The following is a 25,673-nucleotide window of genomic DNA, read 5'->3' on the forward strand; positions in this document are numbered from 1 at the left end:
TCCTTCACTCATTCACTCACTCACTCATTTACTCACTCACTCACTCATTCACTCACTCACTCATTTACTCACTCACTCACTCATTCACTCACTCACTCCCTCACTCAGTCACTCATTCATTCACTCAGTCACTCACTCATTCACTCAGTCACTCATTCACTCACTCACTCATTCACTCACTCATTCATTCACTCACTCATTCCCTCACTGACTCCTTCCCTCACTCACTCAGTCATTTACTCATTAACTCATTCACTCACTCACTCATTTACTCATTCACTCACTCATTCCCTCACTCATTCATTCACTCACTCATTCACTCCCTCCCTCACTCACTCGTTCACTATTCACTGACTCACTCATTCCCTCACTCACTCACTCATTCATTCATTCCTTCACTCATTGCCTCCTTCACTCATTCATTCACTCACTCATTCACTAATTCTTTTATTCACTCACTCACTCATTGATTTATTCGCTCACTCATTCACTCCCTCACTCATTCACTCGCTTACTCACTTGTTCATATATTCATTCATTCACTCACTCATTCATATGTTCATCGACTCATTCATTCAACAGTGACTTATTTGATGCCTGATGTGCCAGGTGCTTTTTGAAACACCAAGGATTTAGCAGTGAACAAAAGTGACTCAAAACCTGCCTTTTGAAGCTGACATTCTGGGACATGTGCATGTGTGTGTATGAGTGCACGGGTATGACAGACAATAAACATGGCTGGTGGAATGCGGGTATGCTTCCTGGTATGAAGTTCTATAAAGCAGACGGGGAGAAGGTGGCAGGGAAGAGTGTGTTGTACAATGAATATAATGCCCTCTCCAATCTTTTGAGAGACCAGCAACTCTTCCTCCTAATTTTGTCTTGATTAATTAGCTCAATAAGTGTTGCCCAAGACTGTGCTGTAGGCAAGGGAAGGGGAATCTCCCTAGGGCTGGACCGACAGGGGTAGAGTGAAAACCCAGGGATATGGTTTGGCCGTGTCCCCACCCAAATCTCATCTTGAATTGTAGGTCCCAGAATTCCCACATGTCGTGGGAGGGACCCTGTGGGAGATAGTCAAATCATGGGAGCAGCTTCCCCCATGCTGTTCTCGTGGTAGCGAGTAAGTCTTAAGAAACCTGATGGTTTTTAAGAGGTTTCCCTTTTTTGCTTGGCTCTCAATCTCTCTCTCGCCTGCTGCTATACAAGACATGCCTTTTGCCTTCTGCCATGATTGTGAGGCCTCCCCAGCCACGTGGAACTGTGAGTCCATTAAACCTCTTTTTCTTTATAATTTACCCAGTCTCAGGTATGTCTTTACCAGCAATGTGAGAACAGACTAACACACCCAGCCTCAGTCCCCAATGCTAACTTTGGCGCCTTCTCCTGCAGGTGAACGTTGGGGCTGATGGGGGATCCCAGACATAGTGAGGGCCCCCTGGAAACTTGCCAAGCATGTTCTCATGCTCTGACTGGCAGACAGGAGCCTGAGGCTCACAGAAAGAGAAGAGTTGCTCTGGGAGAGGCTGATAGTGAGAGAAACCGGGGTGAGACTCGAACTCCAGCCTTAGAATCTCCCTTTGGCATCCCAGGCTGCCTCCCTCCCTTTCTTCCTTGAGAATAAACAACCTGCCTTTTGGAGCCAGCAGGAAGTGCCTCCTCTGTGCCCAGCCCCTAGTCGCTGAGGATGGGCCACGCTGGCATGCAAACTTCCCTGCCACCTTCTCCCCGTCTGCTTTATAGAACTTCATACCAGGAAGCATACCCGCATTCCACCAGCCATGTTTATTGTCTGTCATACCCGTGCACTCATACACACACATGCACATGTCCCAGAATGTCAGCTTCAAAAGGCAGGTTTTGAGTCACTTTTGTTCACTGCTAAATCCTTGGTGTTTCAAAAAGCACCTGGCACATGCAAACTTTTGTTAACCTGGCCAAGCACTTTACAGTTTCCAGGGAAAGTTCCAAGGCTCATCTGACCCTTGCCACTGTCCAAGCAGAGGATGCCCACCCTCGCTCCCACTGATGGACAAGCCAACAGAAACTCAGGGAGGTCAAGGATGCATCCAAGATCACTGGCCAGGCCGGGCACAGTGGCTCACACCTGTAATCCCAACAATTTGGAAGGCTGAGACAGGAGGATCGCTTGAGCCCAGGAGTTTGAGACCAGCCTAAGCAACATAGCGAGACCAGCCTAAGCAACATGGCAAGACCCTATCTCTACAAAAAATAAAAATAAAAAAATAGCTGGGTATGGTGGCATGCACCTGTAGTCCCAGATACTCAGGAGGCTGAGGTGGGGGAATTGAGCCTAGGAGGTCGAGGCTGCAGTGAGCTGTGACGGCACCACTGCACTCCAGCCTGTGTAACAGAGTGAAACCCTATCTCAAACAACAACAGCCACAACAAGATCGTTAGCCAGGACTTTGCAGAACGGAGACTCAAAGCCCGGTCTTCTGAGTGCCCAGCTAAGCCGCCCACTTCTGCCTCGCATTCAGCCACCCCAGGCTCCCAACCTCCCACCCTTGGGGTCTAAAGAGCCCCATGGGAAGCTCAGTCCTTGTCCTGGTGCTGCAGCTTCCGTGTCATGGAACCCTGGGCTTCACGCACACGCAGCTCCTACGTCATCCGCAGCACGAAGTCGGCAGCATCGCAACCGCAGGGCTCAACCACCTTCTCCTTGTGAGGGTGGCATGGGGCTTCTGTTAGAACATCGGCGTCTGCCCCACATTCATTTCTATTTCCTCAATGAAACGCTTCTTTTAACAGAGTACTCAGAGCCCCCCAAGAGGAACAACGCTTTGATGACTGATAAAATATTCATGCATTGAAAAAGCCGACTCCCCCATCCCCTTCTACCTTTGTTCCTTGGTGGAGTTTGCTCCCTCTTGCGCCGACTGGATTGCTGGGTCCTTGCTTGGAAGTAGCAGCTCAGGGAGCTGCTGAGGATTCACCTGTAATGCTTGAAGTAGCCGCTTTTTCTCCACACCTGGGACGTTGGTCCTGACGTGTGTGATGGAAGCAGCTAGTGTCCGAACCGGGTGGAATTCAGGCCGGGTCCGGTGGCTCACGCCTGTAATCCCAGCGTTTTGGGAGGCTGAGGTGGGCAGATCATCTGAGGTCAGGAGTTGGAGACCAGCCTGGCCAACACGGCGAAACCCCCTCTCTACTAAAAATACAAAAATCATCTGGGCGTGGTGGCGCATGCCTGTAATCCCAGCTACCCGGAAGGCTGAGGCAGGAGAATTACTTGAACCTGGGAGGCGGAGGTTGCAGTGAGCCGAGATCACGCCACTGCACTCCAGCCTGGGTGACAGAGCGAACTCCATCTCAGAAAGAAAAATAAAAAGAGGCCTGGCGCAGTGACTCACGCCTGTAATCCCAGCACTTTGGAAGGCTGAGGCGGGTGGATTACAAGGTCAGGAGATCAAGACCATCCTGGCTAACGTGGTGAAACCCCATCTCTACTAAAAATGCAAAAAAAATTAGCTGGGCATGGTGGCAGGTGCCTGTAGTCCCAGCTACTCGGGAGGCTGAGGCAGGAGAATTGCTTGAACCTCGGAGGCAGAGGTTGCAGTGAACCGAGATCACACCATTGCACTCCAGCCTGGGTGACAGAGTAAACTCCATCTCAAAGAAAAAAAAAAGAACTGGGTGCAATCATATCGGCATCTGATCTTCCACCTTCTGTCAATGGGGCCCTGAGAGGTGGGGTGAAATGCTCAGGGTGGGTGCTGTAGTTGCCTACCTAAATAGGGGACTGTTGCAGGTTCAAGCACGTGCCCCAAAAAGATCATGTTGAAATTGTAACTTCAGTAGCTGTAAATGTGACCCTACTTAGGAAAAGGCATCTTTACAGGTGTAATTACTCTAGTTAAGATGAAGTTATATTAGATTAGGGTGGGCCCTAAATCCAATGACTGGTGTCTTTCTAAGAAAACCACGTGAGGATGGAGAGGTACACAGAGAGAAGGCCACATGGGGACAGAGGCAGAGGTTGGAGTGATGCTGCCACAAGCCAAGGAGCACCTGAAGCTACCAGGAGCTGCAATAGGCAAGGAAGGATCCTCTGCTGGAGTACTCAGAGGGTGCATGGCCCCCCTGACCCCTTGATTTTGAACTTTGTTTTTTTTATTTTTCTTTTTGAGACAGACTCTCACTGTGTTGCCCAGGCTGGAGTGAAGTGGCGTGTGCTCACTGCAACATCTACTTCTCAGGTTCAAGTGATTCTCCTGCCTCAGCCTCCCCAGTAGTTGGGATTACAAGCATGCACCACATATCCGGCTAATTTCTATATTTTTAGTAGAGATGGGGTTTCACCATGTTGGTCAGGCTGGTCTCAAACTCCTAACCTCAGGTGATCCACCTGCCTCAGCCTCCCAAAGTGCTGGGATTACAGGTGTGAGCCACCACACCTGCCTGGACTGATTTTGAACTTTGGACCTTCAGAATTGTGAGAGAATACGTTTCTGTTGTTTTAAGCCACCTAATTTGTGGTGGTTTGTTAGGGCAGCTTTAAGAAGTTACTAAAGTCACTTTATCACAAGATTATTTTAAAGATCAAAGTGTTAATAACAGCTCACATTACCAGATGATGATGGCACTTTATCTTCTTCAGTCTTCCCGCGATGTCTGTGAAGTAGGTGCTGTTATTATCTTTCCCAAAATGAGGAAATTGAGGCTCAGAGGCAGGAAATAATTACTCGAGTTCATGCCCTGGGCAAGTTGGTTCTGGAAAAGGGACCAAGGCTGCTGACCAGCACCTGTGCTCTTAAGGGCCACATACATTTCTTTGTAGCTGCCTAACAAATCACCCAAGATGTAGTGGCTGAAACTAGTGACCCTTGTATATTGCTTGTGGTCTTTGAGAGTTGGGAATTGCGGAAGGACTCAGCTGGGCGATTGTGGTTTGGCCTCTCTTATACAGTAGCTGGAGCTGGAACAGCAGGCAGTGGAGCAGCTAGGGACAGGCTGAGCCCTTCTCTCTTTACATCATCTCAGGGCCTTTCCCTATGGCTCTCCACATGGGCTAGACTGGGCTTCCTGACAATATGGTAGTATCAGGGCTGTTGGGAGGCTTATATCGCAGTTCCTGGGCCCAGGGCTAGTGCTCCCGTGGGCAAGGTGGAAGACGCGTTACCTTTTGTGACCCAGTCTTAGAAGTCATATAGCATCCCTTCTGCCACAGTCACAGCCTGTTCTGATTCACAAGGAGGGAACATAGACCTCCACCTCCCTGGGAGGAGTATCAAGGTCGTATTCTAACAAGGGTGTGGGGGATTGGAAGCTGCTAGAGCCACCTTTAGAAAGTACAATCTGCTACCCTCTCCGAGCGTAGCCTGTTTTCTCAAGCCTCACGACTCTTTGTTTCTACCATAGGATCTCAGACACCTCCAGCTCTGGTCCCCAGCAAAATCCAACTATTTATTTGCATCCTTAGCAAGAACAGAGGCTGGAGGGGTCAGCAGGGGCCACATTACGGAAGGCCACAGGGAGGAGCATTGAGATCAATGTGAAGGGTGTTAAAAAATTGTGATAAAAGACCCAAGACATAAAATTTACATTTCAATCATTTTAAAGTGCACACGGGTCAGGTGCGGTGGTTCACACTTATAATCCTGGCATTTTGGGAGGCCGAGGCGGGTGGATCACCTGAGGTCAGGAGTTCGAGACCAGCCTGGCCAACATGGTGAAACCCCATCTTTACCAAAAATACAAAAAATTAGCCATGTATGGTGGCGGGCACCAGTAATCCCAGCTATTTAGGAGGCTGGGGCAGGAGAATCGCTTGATCTTGGGAGGCGGAGGTTGCAGTGAGCCAAGATCACCCCATTGCACTCCAGCCTGAGCAACAAGAGTGAAACTCCATCTCAAAACAACAACAGCAGCAAATAAAGTGCACACAACTCAGTGGCATTTAGTATGTGCACAATGTCATGCAACCATCGCCACCATCTAGTTCTAGAACATTTTCATCCCCAAAGGATGAAAAAGACGAATGTTTTCACCCCTTTTCAACCCAGAAGGAAACCCATTGGGGAGTTCTATGGAGGAGGTGATACTTTTGTGCCCTGGAAGGATCTCTGTCTATAGCGTGAGTGATGGGCTGGAGCAGCGGGGGCTGGCATAACTGCAGGGACAAAGGCTGGCAGAGGGGCTGATACTTATGTAGATGAGAGAATGTGGGCAGAGCTGGCGGGAAGGAGAGAAGAATTCAGACTTGGCATTTACGAGGTAGAATTGATGGACTGGGTGAGTGATGGATGCAGGAAGAAGAGAGCAGGTTCCCAGATGAAATATGAGTGTGGATGGTTTTATGATTCACGGAGCTGGAAAATGCCGGGAGGAATGCTGACAGGTGGTGTCGAAGGAGGGGAGTAGATAGTAAATTGATTCTGGAAGACAGCGCTTGAGACACTAGGGGACATCCAAGAGGCACACGTCCAAGAGGTAGTTGGAGATACTTCTTAGGTTTCGGTCGACCAGGCTTTCCCAACCTTGGTACTATCGACATTTGACGCCAGATATTCTATGTTCTCGGGAGCTGCCTTCTGCATTGTAGGCTGTTCGGCTGAATCCCTGGATCCCACCCAACAGATGCCAACTGCATCCCGTCTTTGCAATTATGACAACCAAAAACATCGCCAGATATTGCCAGGTGTCCCCTGGAAGACATGATTGTCCTGGTTGAGAATTACCTGGTCAGACGCATGGGGAGTCATCGACGTGAAAACAATAGCGAGATAGGCAGCAGACGCAACGGGACCCCGGACCAGATTGAAGACTGGTGGAAGCTGGGAAGAGGCACCAAAAGACACATCTACTAGCGCCACGACAGTTTACCATTGCCATGACAACACCCAGAAGTTACTGCCCCTTGCCTTGCCATGGCAACACCTCCCCACCACCCGGACGTTACTGCTCATTTTCTAGCTGATTCTGAAAGGCTGCTCCTTAATTAGTATATCAATAAAAGTGGGTACAAAGAGCCCTGCTCTTGCAGGAGCAGTCACGGAGCTGCAGCCCTGCCACCTCCTCAATACAGCTGTTTTCTTCTACCACAGGCTTGCTCTTGAATTCCTTCCTGGGCTAAGCCAAGAACCTGCCCTGCATCTGTAGCGCAAACCTTCGGGATGTATGAGATGCTCAGAGAGTCAGCGTCATATGCGAAGAGAGAAGAGCTCAGGAAATGTGCATGATAAACACCAACTCACATGGGCGAAACCAGAGGAGACCACAAAGGTTACTGAGAAGGAGACCTGGGAGGAGAGGGGAAGGAAACCCCATGAGTGGGCAGGCCCTGGTACTGAAGGCTGCCTCACCTTCTGACTTCCAGCCATCTATGAGACCACATTTCCACGTTTACTTCTGCGTGTCTGCAGAGCACGGGGGCTCAAGGCACAGGTTCTATAGGCATTCGAACACCCAGCTGTGGTACCAAGGACAAACTGCTTAAGCTCCTCGTCCCTCAACTTATTATCCTTAAGACAGCACTAACATTAGTGCCTACCCTCAGGGGTGTTGTGGCCATTGCACAAGTTATAGCAGGCAAAGTACGTAGAACAGGACTTCTCATCTGTGTGCGCTAAGCCAGTGTTAGCTGCCTTTAGGATTCTTATCTGACTCATTTCCAGGCCTTTTGAACCTGGCCTCACTCCTTGGGCTTAATTAACTCCATCATTCTTACATTCAGCAAATATTATGGAAGACTTAGTATGCACCAGCAGGCACTGTCCATGCAGAGCAAAAGAGAAGCAGAGCCCACCCCACAGAAAGCACGGTTGGGGGTCAGGATCAATCAAGTGTCACATGTGTGATTCCAAACGGAGACAAGTGCTATGAAGGGGCTGAGAGGTCAAGAAGGAGACTCTCTCTCTGGTCAGCAATGGTGCCTCGTTATTATTATTATTATTATTATTATTATTATTATTATTAGAGACAGAGTTTGGTGCAATCATAGATCACTGCAGTCTCGAACTCCTGGTCTCAGGCAATGCTCCTGCCTCGGCCTCCCAAAGGGCTGGAATTGCAGGCTTGAGCCACGCTGTCTGCCCCTACCCATTTTTTTCCCTGAAATCACATGACCTCATCTTTTTGCAGGGCCCAGGCAATCAATAAAGGGGAAAATCAAAGAAATGAAGCCCTTTCGCATGCATCTCTTATTGTTCTGGAGAAAGTATTACAGTGAAGCAGTCTTAGGGAAGCCAAGTCGGCAGGATCACTTGAGCTCAGGAGTTCAAGAGCAGCCTGGGCAACATGGTGAAACCCTGTCTCTACAAAAAACACAAAAATTAACTGGGCGTGGTGGCACATGCCTGTAATCCGAGCTGTTCAGGAGGCTGAGGCATGAGAATCGCTTGAACCTGGGAGCCAGAGGTTGCAGAGAGCTGAGATCGCACCGCTGCACTCCAGCCTGGGTGACTGAGAGAGACCCTGCCTCAAAAAAAAAAAATTAGCAGCCATAGTGGTGTGAGCCTGTAATTCCAGCTACTTGGGAGGCTGAGGTGGGAAGAAAATGAACTTGAAAAGCTGAGATTGGCCAGGCGCGGTGGCTCACGCCTGTAATCCCAGCACTTTGGGAGGCCGAGGTGGGCGGATCATGACGTCAGGAGATCAAGACCGTCCTGGCTAACACGGTGAAACCCCATCTCTACTAAAAATACAAAATAGCCGGGCGTGGTGGCAGGCACCTGTAGTCCCAGCTGCTTGGGAGGCTGAGGCAGGAGAATGGCGTGAACCCAGGAGGTGGAGCTTGTAGTGAGCCGAGATCGTGCCACTGCACTCCAGCCTGGGCAACAGAGCGAGACTCAGTCTCAAAAAAAAAGATTCAAGCCCTTGAATCTCCATCTCCTGATTCTTTGGACTCTACAGCTATTTTCATTCTCCTGAAAGAGTTCTCTGGCCACAGACACCCACAGGGACCACCCATGGCCAGATTTTCCAGAACCTCAATTTCAAAGTGATATCAAACAATGCCCATTAAATCACAGGTCTTGATTCTTGGTCTGGAAAGCAGGGGCACTGAGCTGATGCCCCAGGGCCAGCTGAGTGTTTCTCAGACCAGAGGAATGAAACGGCTGCGGTCAGCACTCCTGTGCTCTCCTGTCATCTCCATCCTGGCCTCTTCGCCAAGCAAAGGGTGAGCAACAAAGGGGAGGATGAGAAGTCGGAAGAAAAACCTGGCAGGAAGCAAGAACCTCGGCTGGATTAGCAAGTGACCAGAGCCAAGCCATCAAAGGACCTGGATAAAAGGATGGAGATCACTCGGGGAGAGTTTAAATACAGGCAGCTTAAGTGGTAAGAGACCTAAAGTGAGTGATCAAAGATGACTTCAGAATCACAGCTCGGCGGGTCCTGGGAGCTGTTAAGCCCAAGAATCAAGGGCTGCTGGGAGGGGAGGGGAGTGGTTTGTGCAGAAACAGCAAGGTTTCACCTTCAGGGCGGAAGGCCAGGGTCCCTGAGTTAGAGAATTCAGGAGCAGGTAGGACCTTAGAGCACAGCTATTGTCTTTTATTTTTTTCCTATTTATTTTGAAATAATTATAGGCTCGCAGGAAGTGGCAAAAATATTACACAGAGTCCCTTGAACCCTTCACTTATCTTTCCCCAGTGGTGACATCCTACATAACTGCAGTGCAGTATCAAAGCTAGAAAATCCACATTGCAATACTGTTAAACTACAGATCTTATCTTTGTGTGTGTGTGTACAGTTTTGTGCAAATTTCTGCCATGTATAGATTTTTGCACAGCACAATCATGAAGCAGACCTTTTCCACCAACTCAAAGGAGCTCTATGTAGCTACCCTTTGCAGTCTTTTTTCTTTTAAAGAATAGAGTCTCACTCTGTGGCTCAGGCTGGAGAGTAGTGGAGTGAATATAGCTCACTACAGCCTCAACCTCATGGGTTCAAGTGAGGCTCCCACCTTAGCCTCCCTAGTAGCTGGGACTACAGGCACACACAACCATGACTGGCTAATATTTAAAATTTTTTTTTTCAGAGATGGGGTCTTGCTGTGTTGTCCAGGCTGGTCTCAAATTCCTGGCTTCAAGTGATCCTCTTGCTTCAGCCTCCCAAAGTGCTGAGATTACAGGTGTGAGCCGCTGTGCCTGGTCCCCCTTGTAGTCCTTGCTTGACCCCTGGCAATCACTGATCTGTCCTCTCCCTCTGGAGCTCTGTAATTTTGAGAATGTTATATAAATGGAATCTTACAATATAGAATCTTTGGAGACTGGCTTTTCTTCACTCAGCATAATACCTTTGAGATCCATCCACCCTGTTGCATTTGTTCCTTTTCATTGCTGAGTAGTATTCCATGGTTCTGATGTAGTACAATTTGTGTATCCAATAACCTAGTGAAGGACATTTAGGTGGCTCTCAGTTTTGCACAATTATGACCATGGGTTTTACATTTGGTACATGAGCTTGAATGGAGAAGTTTAATAAAACACCCCTAGAAACACACCGTTAAATTTTATTTCAGAGTATTGTTTCAGATGCTCTCATAAGATCAGCTGTGCTACTCTATGAAAGGTTTTGAAAAGATGAATTTTTGTCCCGCCTCACAGATGGAAAGTAAATGTTTCTTGTCAACCTTTAGTATGGTTAAATCTGAGGATACTGGGAATGTTGTCACTGATGGACTTTCTCTCTTTGCTTTGGCCACAGGAAGTTGAGTTTGGAGCCAACAGTTTATTTGTGGCATTTTCTTCTTATGCAATGCTCACCTAAATTGGCCTTGACATTTTCATCTTTGTTTTTTTACCTTAAATATTACTTTTAAGTATAACAGTGTACAGAAGGCTACACAGTGTAGGCTAAGCCACTTGCTCAGTCAGGGTCCCACCGTTACTAGGGGCTGGAGCTTGGATTCAAACACATGGTGTCTGACTAACTTATTTGAAGAACAGGCTTTTCAGGGGGTCTTGCTTGCAGCCATTCCAGCAGCATGAAACTTGCATTTCCCCTGCCTCATGAAATTAACAAAGTCTGGCCAAATGTTTTGGCCAGAGTCTTGCTCCTGGTTCCTGGTTCTGGTAAAAACCAGAATTCCAGGAGATCCTTTCTTTGAAGAAAAAATCCTCCAGTGCTAGAGACCACAGCACGTTTCCTGGGAGACCCATAGCTCAGTAGAACAAGGAAGAGTGAGCGAACAGGATGGCGGGAGACCTCTGTCACCTTTGCTAGACTTTGAACTCCTTTAGGGTCAGAACCACGTATCATTCATCTCTGTAGTTCTGCAAATCAAGTACAAGGTGAGGTGCAGAATAGCTGTGCCCAGTAATGTTTTGCTCAGTCTTCTTCTACTGCGGTTCTCTCAGGAGGAGAGCAGCGGACGTTCTTTCCTGTGGCTTCAGCGAGGACCACAGGGTGAGGAAGGGGATGAATCTCTCTAGCACCCACAAGCATGTGTGGATATGGGAGTGGGCAGGAGGTGAACCTTCAGAGCCCCAGGAGCTGGAGTGTTAGGAGGGACCAGCGTTTGTTTGTTTGTTTGTTTCTTTGTTTTTGAGATGAAGTTTCACTCTTGTTGCTCAGGCTGGAGTGCAATGGTGCGATCTCGGTTCACTGCAACCTCCGCCTCTGGGGTTCAAGTGATTCTTCTGCCTCAGCCTTCCCAGTAGCTAGGATTACAGGCATGCATCACCACGCCTGGCTAATTTTGTATTTTTAGTAGAGATGGGGTTTCACTACATTGGTCAGGCTGCTCTCAAACTACTGACCTCGTGATCCGCCTGCCTTGGCCTCCCAAAGTGCTGGGATTGCAGGTGTGAGCCACTGCGCCCAGCCAGGAGGGACCAGATTTTAGATTCCAGAGAACACGAACAAAATTCTGGGGTACTGTGATGGTTAATGTTAAGTATCAACTTGATTGGCTTGAAGGATGCACAGTATCGTTCCTGGGTGTATCTGGGTATTTCTGGCTGTTGCCAGAAGAGATGATCACTTGAGTGAGTGGACTGGGAGAGGAAGACCCACCCACAATGTGGGTAGACACCATCCAATTGGCTGCCAGCACGGCTAGAAAAAGCAGGCAGAAGATGGGGATGGTGGGAGAAGCTGACTTGCTGAGTCTTCTGGCTTCATCTTCTCCCATGCTCCAGCACGTGCTTCCTGCCCTGGAACATCAGATTCCAAGTTATTTGGATTTTGGACTCTTGGGCTTACACCAGTGGTTTGCCAGGGACTCTTGGGCCTTCGGCTACAGACTGAAGGCTGCACTGTTGGCTTCCCTGGTTTTGAGGTTTTGGGACTCGGACTGAGCAACTACTGGCTTCCTTACTCCTCAGCTTGTGGATGGACTGTAGTGGGACTTCACCTTGTGATCACGTGAGCCACTTCTCCTGAATAAATTCCCTTTTATATATATCTACATCTATCCTACTAGTTCTGACCTCTAGAGAACCCTGACTAATACAGGTAGAAGTTCTGTTACTTACTTTTCATCATGGCAAGTAAGTCCATCAATTCAGCCACCACCTGAGCACACAGACACAGAACCCCACATACAAAAAGATAATCACTACCATTTCCCGTTACAACCGTCTCTCACACACATACACACACACACAAAGGAAAATACGACATCTTAGAATAAAAGGTTGAACTTTAAACAGAATGCATGTGAACTTTCTTATTTTTCTCAGTTCACACAGATCTCACTTTGAGATCATGCATTTTTTTTTTTTTTTTTGAGACGGAGTTTTGCTCTTGTTGCCCAGGCTTGAGTAAAGTGGCTCAATCGTGGCTCACTGCAACCTCTGCCCGCTGGGTTCGAGCGATTCTCCTGCTTCAGCCTTCCGAGTAGCTGGGACTGCAGGTGCCCACCACCACTTCCGGCTAATTTTTGTATTTTTTAGTAGAGAAAGGATTTTGCCATGTTGGCCGGGCTGTTCTCCAACTCCTAACCTCAGGTGATCCACCCACCTTGGCCTCCCAAAGTGCTGGGATTACAGGTGTGAGGCACCACCCCCAACCTGAGATCATGCATTCTTTTTTTTTTTTTTGAGACGGAGTCTTGCTCTGTTGCCCAGGCTGGAGTGCAGTGGTGAGATCTTGGCTCACTGCAAGCTCTGCCTCCAGGGTTCACGCCATTCTCCTGCCTCAGCCTCCCCAGCAGCTGGGACTGCAGGTGCATGCTGCCATGCCTGGCTAATTTTTTGTATTTTTAGTAGAGATGGGGTTTCACTGTGTTAGCCAGGATGGTCTCGATCTCCTGACCTTGTGATCCGCCTGCCTCAGCCTCCCAAAGTGCTGGGATTACAGGCATGAGCCACCGCGCCTGGCGAGATCATGCATTCTTAACGCAGGCAACAACTGGATCTCTCTCTCTCACCCTCTTTGTTAAATTGGAAGATGCTTTATTTCTTTTTAATACTAGCTCCTCCACCGACTATGTAAAATTGAAATATTTCACATGGTCATTCCCATCAGTGAAAGTAAAACAAAGTATTTTTCATATATGGGTGTATTTTTTTTCTGTATACATATATACATGGCAATTTTTAGCTCACTTCTCTATGGGCAAGAAAAAGGACAAAAATGCATAAAAGATTTCATCTCTGCTGAGATAATTTGCTCTTAGCGGGTGAAAAAGGTCTTGGATACTATACAATGGTTCGTGGCCCTGCAAAAGGTTACAGTACAGAAACAGATACACAGTGCACCTGTGCTATTATTTCAAGGGTGTGTGTGGGGTGACGATTAGGAAAAAAAGTTTAAAAGACTCATCAGGGAGGTAATAATAATAAAAGGTTGTAAAGCCATGCTGTACATGGCTAGTATCTGAGAATCATTGACCTTGACTGTAGGAAACTATAGAGGTGCCATCCAGCACTCAAGAAACATGCGTTATAATTGCCAGAGTTTGCTATGGGTCAGGCACACTGCCAAACCCTTTAGATGCATCATTTCACAGCAACCCTGAGATGCAGGAACTCATATTACATCCTTTTCACAAATGAGAAAATCCGGAGGTGGAGAGGATAACTAAACCCCTTGCTCAGTCAGGGTCCCACCGTTACTAGGGGCTGGAGCTTAAATTCAAACTCACGGTGTTTAACTTGTTTGAAGAACAGGCTTTTCAGTGGGTCTTGCTTGCAGCCGTTCCAGGAGCGTGAAACTTGCATTTCCCCTTCTTCATGAAATTAACAAAGTCTGGCCAAATGTTTCGGCCAGAGTCTTGTTCCTGACATTTCTATCACCTGGACTAGGAATCATTTCCACAGCCCCAGCAAATCTAGATGTGGGAGGTCAAAAGAGCAAGCCACAGGCCCATCAAAGGAATGATGGGCCTCCCAAGCCCAGCAATTAAGAGGGGTTTCTCAGCTGTGAACTTGCCTGTTGGCATCCTGATGAGAATCTCTCATGGTAATTAAATAACCATGACTGTGGTCCACACTTCCCCGAGACTACACTCAGAGGCCATGCAAGGACCTCCTCCTGCCTGAGAAGACAACCTTGCCAACCTTTGTGTTCAGTAAAGAAAGCGTGCTGGCTGGGTGCGGTGGCTCACACCTGTAATCCCAGCACTTTGGGAGGCTGAGGTGGGTGGATCACAAGGTCAGGAGTTCAAGATCAGTCTGGCGAAGATGTTGAAACGCTGTGTCTACTAAAAATACAAAAATTAGCCAGGCGTAGTGGCGTGCGCCTGTAATCTCAGCTACTCTGGAGTCTGAGGCAAGAGAATAGCTTGAATCCAGGAGGCACACATTGTAGTGAGCTGAAATTGCACCACTGCACTCCAGCCTGGGTGACAGAGCGAGACTCTGTCTCAAAAAAAAAAGAAAGCGTGTCTCTTCAGGGGCAATGGGAATGCATTTCAGGACAAGGAAGGGCCTCCACGGAGACAGAATCTGGTCTAGAGTTCTTGCTTAACCCCTTTGGAGAAATCCTGGTTGATACATTCTGCTCTTCCTTACTCCTCTTCCTCCACACAGCTGCTGGGCTGGTGTCTTTAATGCAAAAATCATGACACCTTTCAGCTCAAAAATTCCTTGACGACTCCCCCTTTCCCCCAGCCGTATTTGCTGTCAATGAGACCACAAGATCCCTCAACAGAATTCCGGAAAAGAGCCTGAGAACACTCACCTGCAGCAACCATTATATGCAGACTGGATAAACATTCTAATGGGTCTTGTACATACAGGTATTTTATGTAATGCTTAGATACATTTAGCCAAGGCTCAGTTGGCTGTGGCTTTCCCCTTTCCTCCCAGCTAGCTTTAGAAATAAATGCAGCCCAACCAAATAAGAACAAGCAAAAGCTATTTATTCAGAGCTTGCTGTAGCAAGGGAGTCAGCCAGAATCACTTGCGTTTTGGCAGACGCTCAAAGGTAGATAGAGGAGAGGGAAACCTTTACTGCAGAAGAAAAAGAAGACCTGGTGCGCTCTGATTGGAGCTGTTGTCATGGGGAACCTGAAGGTGGGATAATTAGAAGTGGTCATCTGCTGTGATCTGGTAGGGGTGTCTGTGTAGCTTTCTTGGGTTTATCCCCAGTTGGATGCAGGGATAAAAATTTTAGGGAAGCTGTCCGTTATTATTTGAACCCTGGGCATTTGGGACTGATTGTTACTGGGGTGGTTGCTTGGCTTCCTGAACCAGTTGCTGGAGATAGTGGCCGGACTTTCTACAAGTCTGACTTACAGAGAGCAGGCTGGCACCCTGGGCTGGTTCCTGTAGATGATGTCCGGGCTGGTCGCTGCAGATTGTTGGGTCAGGGTTCATCTTTATATAGAGTCCGGCCACTGTCGGTACATTGGGTCTCTCAGGTAAACACACAACCCTAAAGAGATCACATGAAAGTCTTGGCTCCTCATTTACACGTTTACCGTTACTGACAGGTGACAACTAGAAGGAATGCAAATTGCATGTGTTGATTTACTTAACAGTTTGAAATGAGTTAAGAAATTCTATAACGTATACACAATCAGTCTTAACCATCGTGGTGCATGTAAAAGTGTTCTTCAGGATTGTATGTATTTATGAACATTTATGCTCTTAATATAATTGTTTTATTCATTTTGAACATTTCTTTTTTGTTTTGAGACAGGGTCTTGCTCTGTTCCCAGGCTGGAGTGCAGTGACATGATCATAGCTCACTGTAGCTTCCATCTCCTGGGCTCAAGTGATCCTCCCACCTCAGCCTCCAAGGCAGCTGGGACTACAGGCACACACCACCACACCCAGCTAATTTTTAAATTTTCCATAGAGATAGGGTCTTGTTATGTTGCCTAGGCTGGTCTCAAATTCTTGGGCTCAAGCAATCCTTCTCCCTCAACCTCCCAAAGTGCTGGGATTACAGGCATGAGCCACCTTGCCAGGCTGAGAATTTATTTATGAAATCAAAGGTTTGAGAATTTTAAGAAGGGTAAAATATGTAAGAAACCGATGAAACCATAGACGAAATGGTAATATAGTAGGAGAAGGGAGATAAGGTAGCTCACTGATTCTCAAAGTGTGGCCCCTGGATCAGCGGCATCAGCCTCATTTGGGAATTTGTTAGAAAAGCAAATTCTCAGACCCCACTAATGATCTACCGAATTAGAAACTCTGGGAATGACGCCCAGCAATCTGTATTTGAGTAGCCCTCTCGGTGTTTCTGGTACACATGAACATTTAAGGACCACAAAATTAGATTAACATATCAAAATGTAACTTGACAGCAATAGATGATGATGATGGTGATGATGATGATTTTCTGAGACAGAGTATAACTCTGTTGCACAGGGTGAGTCCAGTGGTATGATTACAGCTCACTGCAACCTCAACCTCTTGGGCTCCAGCAATCCTCCTGCCTCAGCCTCCCGAATAGCTGGGACTGCAGGCATGTGCCACTATGCCTGGTTATTTTTTATTTTTTTTGTAGATATTCTTTTGTAGATAAGCGATCTTGCTATGTTCCCCAGGCTGGTCTTGAACTCCTGGATGCAAGTAATTTTCCCACCTTGGCCTCCCAAAGTGTTGGGATTGCAGGTGTGAGCCACTGAGCCTGGCCAACAATAGACTAGTGATCTTGAACATAGGAGAAAGAAGACAACAACTAGAAAGAAAAGAGAAAGGGTGCAATAGAGGCCTGATTAAACAAAAGACAGGAGCATCTGATAAAACAGATCCACAAGTTATAACCACACTGGAAACACGCACTGTGGAAACTGCATTTCAATGTCAAGCCTCACAAGATAAGATATTACGGGGCGGGGGGCGGGGGGAGAGAGAGAGAAAGAGAGAAAGATGTTGAGGAGAAGAGTAACCACTTAGAATAGACACATTCATATTTTATTTATATTTCTGAGGGGAGCAGTGTATGTTTTGCTGGGTGCAGCTATTTTTCAAATGTCTGTAAATTTGATTGGGTTGAACAAAGTACAAATTAATTTAAATGCATCACTGAACTTACTATGACTTTTGCTGTCATATGTTTTCTCAGTCAATTTGCACTGAGACTACTGCCATAAAATCTCTGAACACCGAAAAGGGGTCCCCCTATGTAAAACAGTTTTAGACCAGTGGCCTGTAGGGTAAAGTCTAAACTTAACAGCAAGGTCTGTTCCTAAGTGTCTTATGAACTATCCTTCCTCTTTTCAACAGGTTGGTCGTTTAACGACTGCTCATTCACATGTATCCTGTAGCAATATCAAGTCACTTGACGTTCTTAAAATTCAGCAGGTTTTGTTTCTTCTACTGGTGAACCCCTACATATCCGTTAAGACCCTGCTCAAATATCACCCCCTTTACTTCCCAGTAAACAATGTACTCCTTGAGTGAGGAGAGCATGTGTTTTCTTCTCTATATGCAGAAGACCCAGCTTGATGCCTGGCTCAGTTAATGCTCAACAAATATTTGTTGAGTATTCATTTACCACTTAGACAAATTATACTTGTTATTTATCCAAAAGGTGTGCTTATCTGTTAAGTAAGACATGAAGCAAGCATGAGAGGGCTTGCATATATCCTTGGTCTTTGCAGCTTGCCTATATAAAGTTGTTTGCTATTGATGAGTCAGTAAATGGGAAACAGAAAACAAAAACAGGAACAAAATCACAGTGAAGGAAAAAGAAAATCAATCCACAAAAACAAAACCCAGGCTAATGCTGTTGTTATTATTTATCATGGCATTTACCTTTGAGCTTCCTGGCAGTCTAGGCAAAAAGGAAAATATTGGATTACATAAGCCAGTTTGACCAATGAATCACAGTGGTTTATAAAGAGAGATGCATGGTTTTTTACACAAGGAATTTACTGTGTAGGTTCCTATGTTACGGACATTGACAAAGTGTTAAGTTACTCTAGTAGCTATAGAGAATATTTATTTGTTCATTCTTCAAATATTCTTTCAGCACATGTTCTATCCTAGACATGGTGTGGATCTTGGCCTATAGAAATGAATGATACATTCACATTCTACAGGAGGAGAGAGACAGGTGGGTTCGTGCAATATAGGGTGATACAGTCCGTGTTAGAAGGAAGGTCAGGAGGCTCTAGGAGCCCAAGGCAGAAACCTTGGCTGTCTTTGAGAAAGGAAGGCTCTGGGGAGGGGATGACATCTGAGCTGAGTTTTAAAGAATGAGTTGGGTTGGACAGATGAAGTTTCCGTGGGAGGGGCGTCCTAGTAGATAGAACATCAAGTGCACAGTTTTGGAGGAATGAAGCATGGTGCAAGGTGCACCATTGCATGATGCAAGCGACTCAGTCACACTAGGGCATTTGGTGGGTAGGGGAAGCAGCTGAAATTGACAAGGTAACAAGCAAGTGCCACACCATGGATTATTCCCAATGACACCAAAGGACCTTGGTCTTTGGGTTCTGCAGGGCGGGGCAAGGGGGAGCTATAAAATAATTTAAATAGAAAAGTGACATAGTCTAAATTATGTGTTTAAAGATGACCAAATGCTCCTCATGCCGTCTCTCCTTAGTCCCCCATTGGGGCCCAGCTTTGCTCTGTAGTCAATCTGCCTGATCCTAAGTTTCTTTGCTACGAGGCCAAGCACTTCGGAAACACTGAAGCCTGAACTGACATCCATTATGCTGAAAGGGAGAAAAATTAATTAAAAGTTTTCGAAGGGCTGTGTTCTGTATTCTTCTCTATTTTCATGTTATCAGCAACGCTGCCTTTTCTCCTGGCTAGGAGTTATTACAGTATAACATTTTCATGTTGCTTGTAGGGTAATTATGTCAAATATATGGGAGATGATAAGCGGCAGTTTGTATTATTCTGTGATTAATCTCCATACATTCTGGCATTTCAATCTGGCCTAAGAAGACTACATTTGCTAAACTCTGGTGCAGAGGGAGGATGTGGGGAAGAGCTGGGAGGACTGGGGAGATTCTGGTTGGAAACATCCCAGTTCCCTCAAATAACCCCCCAACCCCAGGCTCCAATTCCCCTGTTCCTTCCAAGGCTCATTTAGAGTAGTGCTTCTGAATAGCGCACCTCGGTTGCTTATGTACAAAGCACACTCCTACCCCCTTTGCTGGCCTCCTCCACCCCAAACCCACAGAATCAATATTTAGAACGTTATAAAGCCAAGGAATTTGCATTTCCAACCACTCCCTGCCAAATCGTTCTTACATATTTAGAATTTTTGAAAAGCAGATCTAGCTCAATCAGGCCCAATCCTTTGCAAACCTGAAATCAGATATGAGAGTTTTCCAAGATGGTGCTGGAGGAGCAGACTTGGGAATTTAAAGTGACCTGGGATGACCGAGGGAGACCCTTGCATCTCCTAATCTGGGTTTCTTTAAAAATGTGAAATAGATGGAATTGGTTTATTGCTACCCAGAGGTAGGATAAAACATCTCTTGTAAGATGTTAAAACAGGGAAAAGAACATTTCAGTAGAGGTTCTAGACACAAAGTTTGGGAATGAGCCCTACCGTTGGAACAGAGTCTGAAGCAGGAGAAATCTCAGCAGAGGAAGTAGAGGGGTACCAGGTTTCACATCCTCCTTGGTTAAGGGACGCCCTGCCCTGAATCATCCTCAACATCTCAACCACGGAGGGTGACGGCGGGTGACTTCTCCAGCCACACAATGCTATGCTTCTGCTGCATTTCACCCTAATGGTGGGGTGGTTTTTCCTGATCACCATGCTGTCCTGGTGAAAGCTGCCTCGCAGGGTGGTGGATCCCTTGGAGGTAAAGTTCATATTGGGCCACTGTGCTGCATCTCTCTAAGCCCTTTGTTCTTGGAAAGAACAGAGGAATTGGAGCCTGTGCTACATCTTTCTAAGCCAGACCCCTTTGATCCTCACCAGCCTGAACTGTTGGGCCCTGCAGAATTCTAGAATCTTTCCAGTTCCCAAGTGGAACCGTCTCCCAAGTAACCCCTTACACAGACAGGCAAGGAATATCGTGGCTTATGTTGGGTTCTCTTTAGTTTATGATTTATTGATGGAGAATATGAAATTTTCATTAAAACAGACTGCTGTTTCTCACTCATTTGTCACATTTTTAATTTGTATTTTAAAACATTAATAAAACCGACACAATTAATTATTTTTCAAAGTGTCAAATATATTGAAGATGTGGGACTGGAAGAAGCTTCATGTTGTAGCAGAATGAGGCATTGGTTCAAGAAAAGGATCTCCTGGTTACACTGAGATCTTTCCCCTTCCTGAACCTTATGGTCAGATGAATTGTCTCTGATCTGTTAGTAGATATCACTGTTTACAAAGTACTTTCATTGTTTTTAAATCCTGAGATATTTTCCAGCAGTGCTTGGGGAGGTCCTGGTTTATGTCTGTGGTCTTAGCATTATTAATAATGTACCCCTGGATTGTCCTCATTTGTATGACAAATTGTATGATGTTCTGAGTCCAAGACTGTGAAGGCTCTTGAGTTAGACATAACTGGTTCACGTCCTTGGTAGCCACATGACCTCAAGCCTGTTTTCCCATTTGTAAAATGCAGAAAATAATAGCACCAACTTCATGGTATTGTCATGACTTTAGATGATATCATATAATATGCCTGGCATATACCAAGAGATCAATACATGATTGCTGCCACCCTATTTGTGGTCATTATTATCATTAGACCCTGCATGGGGCTGGTCCAGACTTTGCTCTCAGCCTCACCTCACTCTACCCTCCACGTTGTAGCCTCTCTCTGGCAACTCTGGACTTCTTTCAGTTCCATGCATATGTCTTTGCCACAGGGACTTTGCACCTGCTGCTTAATCTTTTAACCTGAGTTGCATGTCAGCTCAAACATTACTCTCCAGGGAAGCCTGCCCTGATCTCTCTCATTAGATCAAGTCTTCCTGTTGTCAGCTCTTGAAACATCCTACATCTCTCTTCTGTGACAGTAGTCATTGTCAAAATTTAGCAGTTATTCGTGTGATTCTGTGGTTATATCCATCTCTCCCAACAGTCCGTAAGCTCCAAGAAGACAGGAACTATGTCCGTCTTTGCTTACCACTGGTTCCCAGTACCTAGTGGAATGCTGAGCTATAGTGAGTGGTCAATAAAAATTGGTTCAGTAAGTGAATTGAATTTCACTGCTTTCTGATTCATCAGTTCTACTTCATCTGTTCCTATCAACTCCCAAGTTTCCCTGTCTTTTTCTGTATCTTTCATTGACTATCCAACCTTAGATAAAATGGGTGCTATTCAGTGAGATACCATCTCACACCAGTTAGAATGGCCATCATTAAAAAATCAGGAAACAACAGGTGCTGGACAGGATGTGGAGAAATAGGAACACTTTTACACTGTTGGTGGGACTGTAAACTAGTTCAACCATTGTGGAAGTCAGTGTGGCGATTCCTCAGGGATCTAGAACTAGAAATACCATTTGACCCAGCCATCCCATTACTGGGTATATACCCAAAGGACTATAAATCATGCTGCTATAAAGACACATGCACACGTATGTTTATTGTGGCACTATTCACAATAGCAAAGAGTTGGAACCAACCCAAATGTCCAACAACGATAGACTGGATTAAGAAAATGTGGCACATATTCACCATGGAATACTATGCAGCCATAAAAAATGATGAGTTCGTGTCCTTTGTAGGGACATGGATGAAACTGGAAAACATCATTCTCAGTAAACTATCGCAAGGACAAAAAACCAAACACCGCATGTTCTCACTCATAGGTGGGAATTGAACAATGAGAACTCATGGACACAGGAAGGGGAACATCACACTCCGGGGACTGTTGTGGGGTTGGGGGAGGGGGGAGGGACAGCATTAGGAGATACACCTAATGCTAAATGACGAGTTAATGGGTGCAGGAAATCAACATGGCACATGGATACATATGTAACAAACCTGCACATTGTGCACATGTACCCTAAAACCCTAAAGTATAATAAAAAAAAAATAAATAAAAAAAATAAAATGGGTGCTATTATAATAGTAATAATAGCTGAGATTTTTGGAGTGCTTGCTATATACCAGATATTTTACTTGCATTATTTCATTGAAGACTTACGACAATCTGATGAATTCAATGCAATCATCATCACTCTTATTTGACAGATGAGGAAACTGAGGTTGAGATAATGATACCCGGCCGGTGAGCGACCAGCTGGGATTCCTGCTCAGGTGGCTGGACTCCAGAGCTCCTGCCTCTATCTGAGACTGTTCTATTGCTCCTATAAAAAAACTATTTTGTGAAAAAGTAGTTCATCACTGTATCCTTAATCTCTAGCCAAGTGCCTGGAATATAGCAGTTCGATAAATACGCACTCAATAACTTGATGTTTGAATGAATAAATACATTCTGATTATTAAATACCATATTTGTGGCCTGGCTCGGCAGTTCAAGCCTGTAATCCCAGCACTTTGGGAGGCTGAGGCAGGTGGATCACCTTAGGCTGAGGTGAAGAGTTCAAGACCAGCCTGGCCAACATGGTGAAACCCCATGTCTACTAAAAATACAAAAATCAGCCAGGCATGGTGGCATGTGCCTGTAATCCCAGCTACTCCAGAGGCTGAGACAGGAGAATCACTTGAATCCAGGAGGTGGAGGTTGCAGTGAGCTGAGATTGTTTCACTGCATTCCAGCCTCTGTGACAGAGCGAGACTCTGTCTAAAAAAATAAAATAATTAAAAAAATAGCATATTTGTGAGTTGTAATTTTTTTAAGTTACTTCCATTTTTTTTCTTTTTTAGTTTAGGTTTCCTGTTACAATCTGGATATTGCCATGGGACACGTGATCTATATGAACAACGTCTGTCTTGCTTGTGGTGGTGAATAAATATTTAAGGATCCCTGGGCCAGTTGCACGAAGGGTGCTTCCAGCTGATACAACCTGGAATCCCAGGATGGGATCTGGAAGAGTGAAGCTGCAGGGGTCATCTTCCTCGGAGAAGGGAATTGGGGCGTGGGAGGATGGAAGGAGAGGGTGGTGTGAGCTTGTGGGGAAGATCTGCCCAGGCATCTGAGCCTGCTTGCAGGAGGCAGAGCCCTCCTCTGGGTCTGATGAGGGTCAGAGAGAGAAGGAGGCTTTGCGGAGCTGAAGCGGTCACTGGGGCCAGGGTCAAGTATTCTGGGTAAGTGGCTCTTGGGTTGGGATTCTGCTTCTAGCTTCTCTACCTTCCACCCCTCAATTCCCTTCTCAGAGGAAAAGGACCCCTGAATCTTGTGTCTTCCAGATCGCATCCTGGAATTCCAGATTACATCAGCTGGAAGTACCCTGAGTGCAGTTGGCCCAGGGATCCTCAAACATTTATTGAGCACCGCACACCAGGCACACGTTATTCATATGGGTCACATGTTGCATGGCAATGCCCAGATTGTGACCGAGCACCCAAAGTGAAAAACGTGGAAGTAACTAAAAAAAAATCGCAACTCACAAATATGCTATTTAATAATCAGAATTTATTTATTCATTCAAACATCAAGTTATTGAATACATATTTATTGAGCTCCTTTTATTCCAGGCATTTGACTAGAGATGGAGGATACAGCGATAAACTGTTTCCTCAAAGTCACAAACAGATACCTTATAAATGATATAATTTAAATATAACACAAATTTATCTACTGTATTCAAATTAAATACATACATACACACACATATGCAATGAAGTATATACAACATAAAAACACAGCATGGCCGGGCAGGCGCGGTGGCTCACGCCTGTAATCCCAGCACCTTGGGAGGCCGAGGCGGGCGGATCACGAGATCAGGAGATCGAGACTATCCTGGCTAACACGGTGAAACCCCATCTCTACTAAAAATACAAAAATTAGCTGGGCGTGGTGGCGGGTGCCTGTAGTCCCAGCTGTTCGGGAGGCTGAGGCAGGAGAATGGCGTGAACCCAAGAGGCGGAGCTTGCAGTGAGCCGAGATGGCGCCACTGCACTCCAGCTTGGGCGACAGAGCAAGACTCTGTCTCAAAAAAACAAAAAACAAGCAAACAAACAAAAAAACCACAGCACACACATTCTTTGTCTAGGTTCATACAGTCATATGGTCCAAAGTTCCATGGGTACAATAGGGTACACGACGACCCTTCTCTCTCCTGCCTCAGGTCTCTGCCTGCCCACTGGCTTATCTCCCAGCACAACCAGCACCATCAATTCTTTGGCTTCCCCTCCAGAGCAAATATGTTTATCTTTTTTTTTTTTTTGAGATATCATCTTGTTCTGTCACCCAGGCTACAGTGCAGTGGAAGGATCATGGCTTACTGCAGCCTTGCTTTCCTGGGCGCCAGTGATCCTCCTACCTCAGCCTCCTGGGTAGTTGGGACTACAGGCAGGCACCACCTGCCCAGCTAAGTTTTTTTTTTTTTTTTTTTTGTAGAGACAAAGTCTCACCATGCTGCCCAGGCTGGTCTCAAACTACTGGGATCAAGAAATCTACCTGCCCTGGCCTCACAAAGTGCTAGGATTACAGGTGTAAGTCACTGCGCCCAGTCTCAGGGCAAAAATGTTTAAATGTTGCCCCCCACCCCCGCCATGACACCTTTCTTTTTTCTTTTCTCTTTGTTTTACGCAAATAGGAGCAAAGTAAACAGTGTTCTAACCTTGCCTTTTATGCTTATACATATCTTGGAGTTGGTTCTTATCAGTACACAATAAGCTTTCTTGTTCTTTTTTACAGCTGCTTTTTGATAGCTCCACGGATGTCAATGATGAATTATTAACAGTAAATGAATAGAATGGAAAACTTCTGCAGGGCTTTGCTGTCATGGAAAGAAGTTCCTGGTATAAAACAGAATGGGGGATAAAATCAGATTGTAGTTTCACGCCATATGATATCATATGATATTATCACGGTTATGAAAAACAGAATCTATACGTATATGTGTATAGCGATATGAATTGGGAAGAATGTTTATTAAAATATTAGCATCAGTTATATCCTGGTGGCAGATTTATTATCATATATAAATATATATATATTTTTTTGTTTGTTTGTTTGTTTTTGAGATGGAGTCTCACTCTGTCACCCAGGCTGGAGTGTAATAGTGAGGTCTTGGCTCACTGCAACCTCTGCCTCCCGGGTTCAAGCCATTCTCCTGCCTCAGCTTCCCAAGTAGCTGGGACTACAGGAATGTGCCATCACACCTGGCTAATTTTTGTATTTTTAGTAGAGACGGGGTTTCACGATGTTGGCCAGGCTGGTCTTGACCTCCTGATCTCAGGTCATCTGCCGGCCTCGGCCTCCCAAAGTGCTGGGATTACAGGTGTGAGCCACTATGCCCGGCTTGTTTT

The 25,673-nt window shown here is 46.0% G+C and overlaps 1 protein-coding gene across 1 annotated transcript in view; it reads left to right on the forward strand.

Moving 5' to 3' along the window:
- The window catches only part of TMEM114 (transmembrane protein 114), a 51,836-nt gene extending 26,519 nt beyond the window's left edge, over positions 1-25,317 (forward strand). Inside the window, exon 3 of the mRNA XM_055241627.1 lies at positions 25,060-25,317. Coding sequence (XP_055097602.1) covers positions 25,060-25,070 — 11 coding nt within the window. The 3' untranslated portion in view covers positions 25,071-25,317. The remainder of the gene's footprint in view (positions 1-25,059) is intronic.
- The last annotated feature ends 356 nt before the right edge of the window (positions 25,318-25,673 follow it).

The sequence above is a fragment of the Symphalangus syndactylus genome, chromosome 14 (assembly GCF_028878055.3).
Source record: "Symphalangus syndactylus isolate Jambi chromosome 14, NHGRI_mSymSyn1-v2.1_pri, whole genome shotgun sequence".
Classification (NCBI taxonomy): domain Eukaryota; kingdom Metazoa; phylum Chordata; class Mammalia; order Primates; family Hylobatidae; genus Symphalangus; species Symphalangus syndactylus.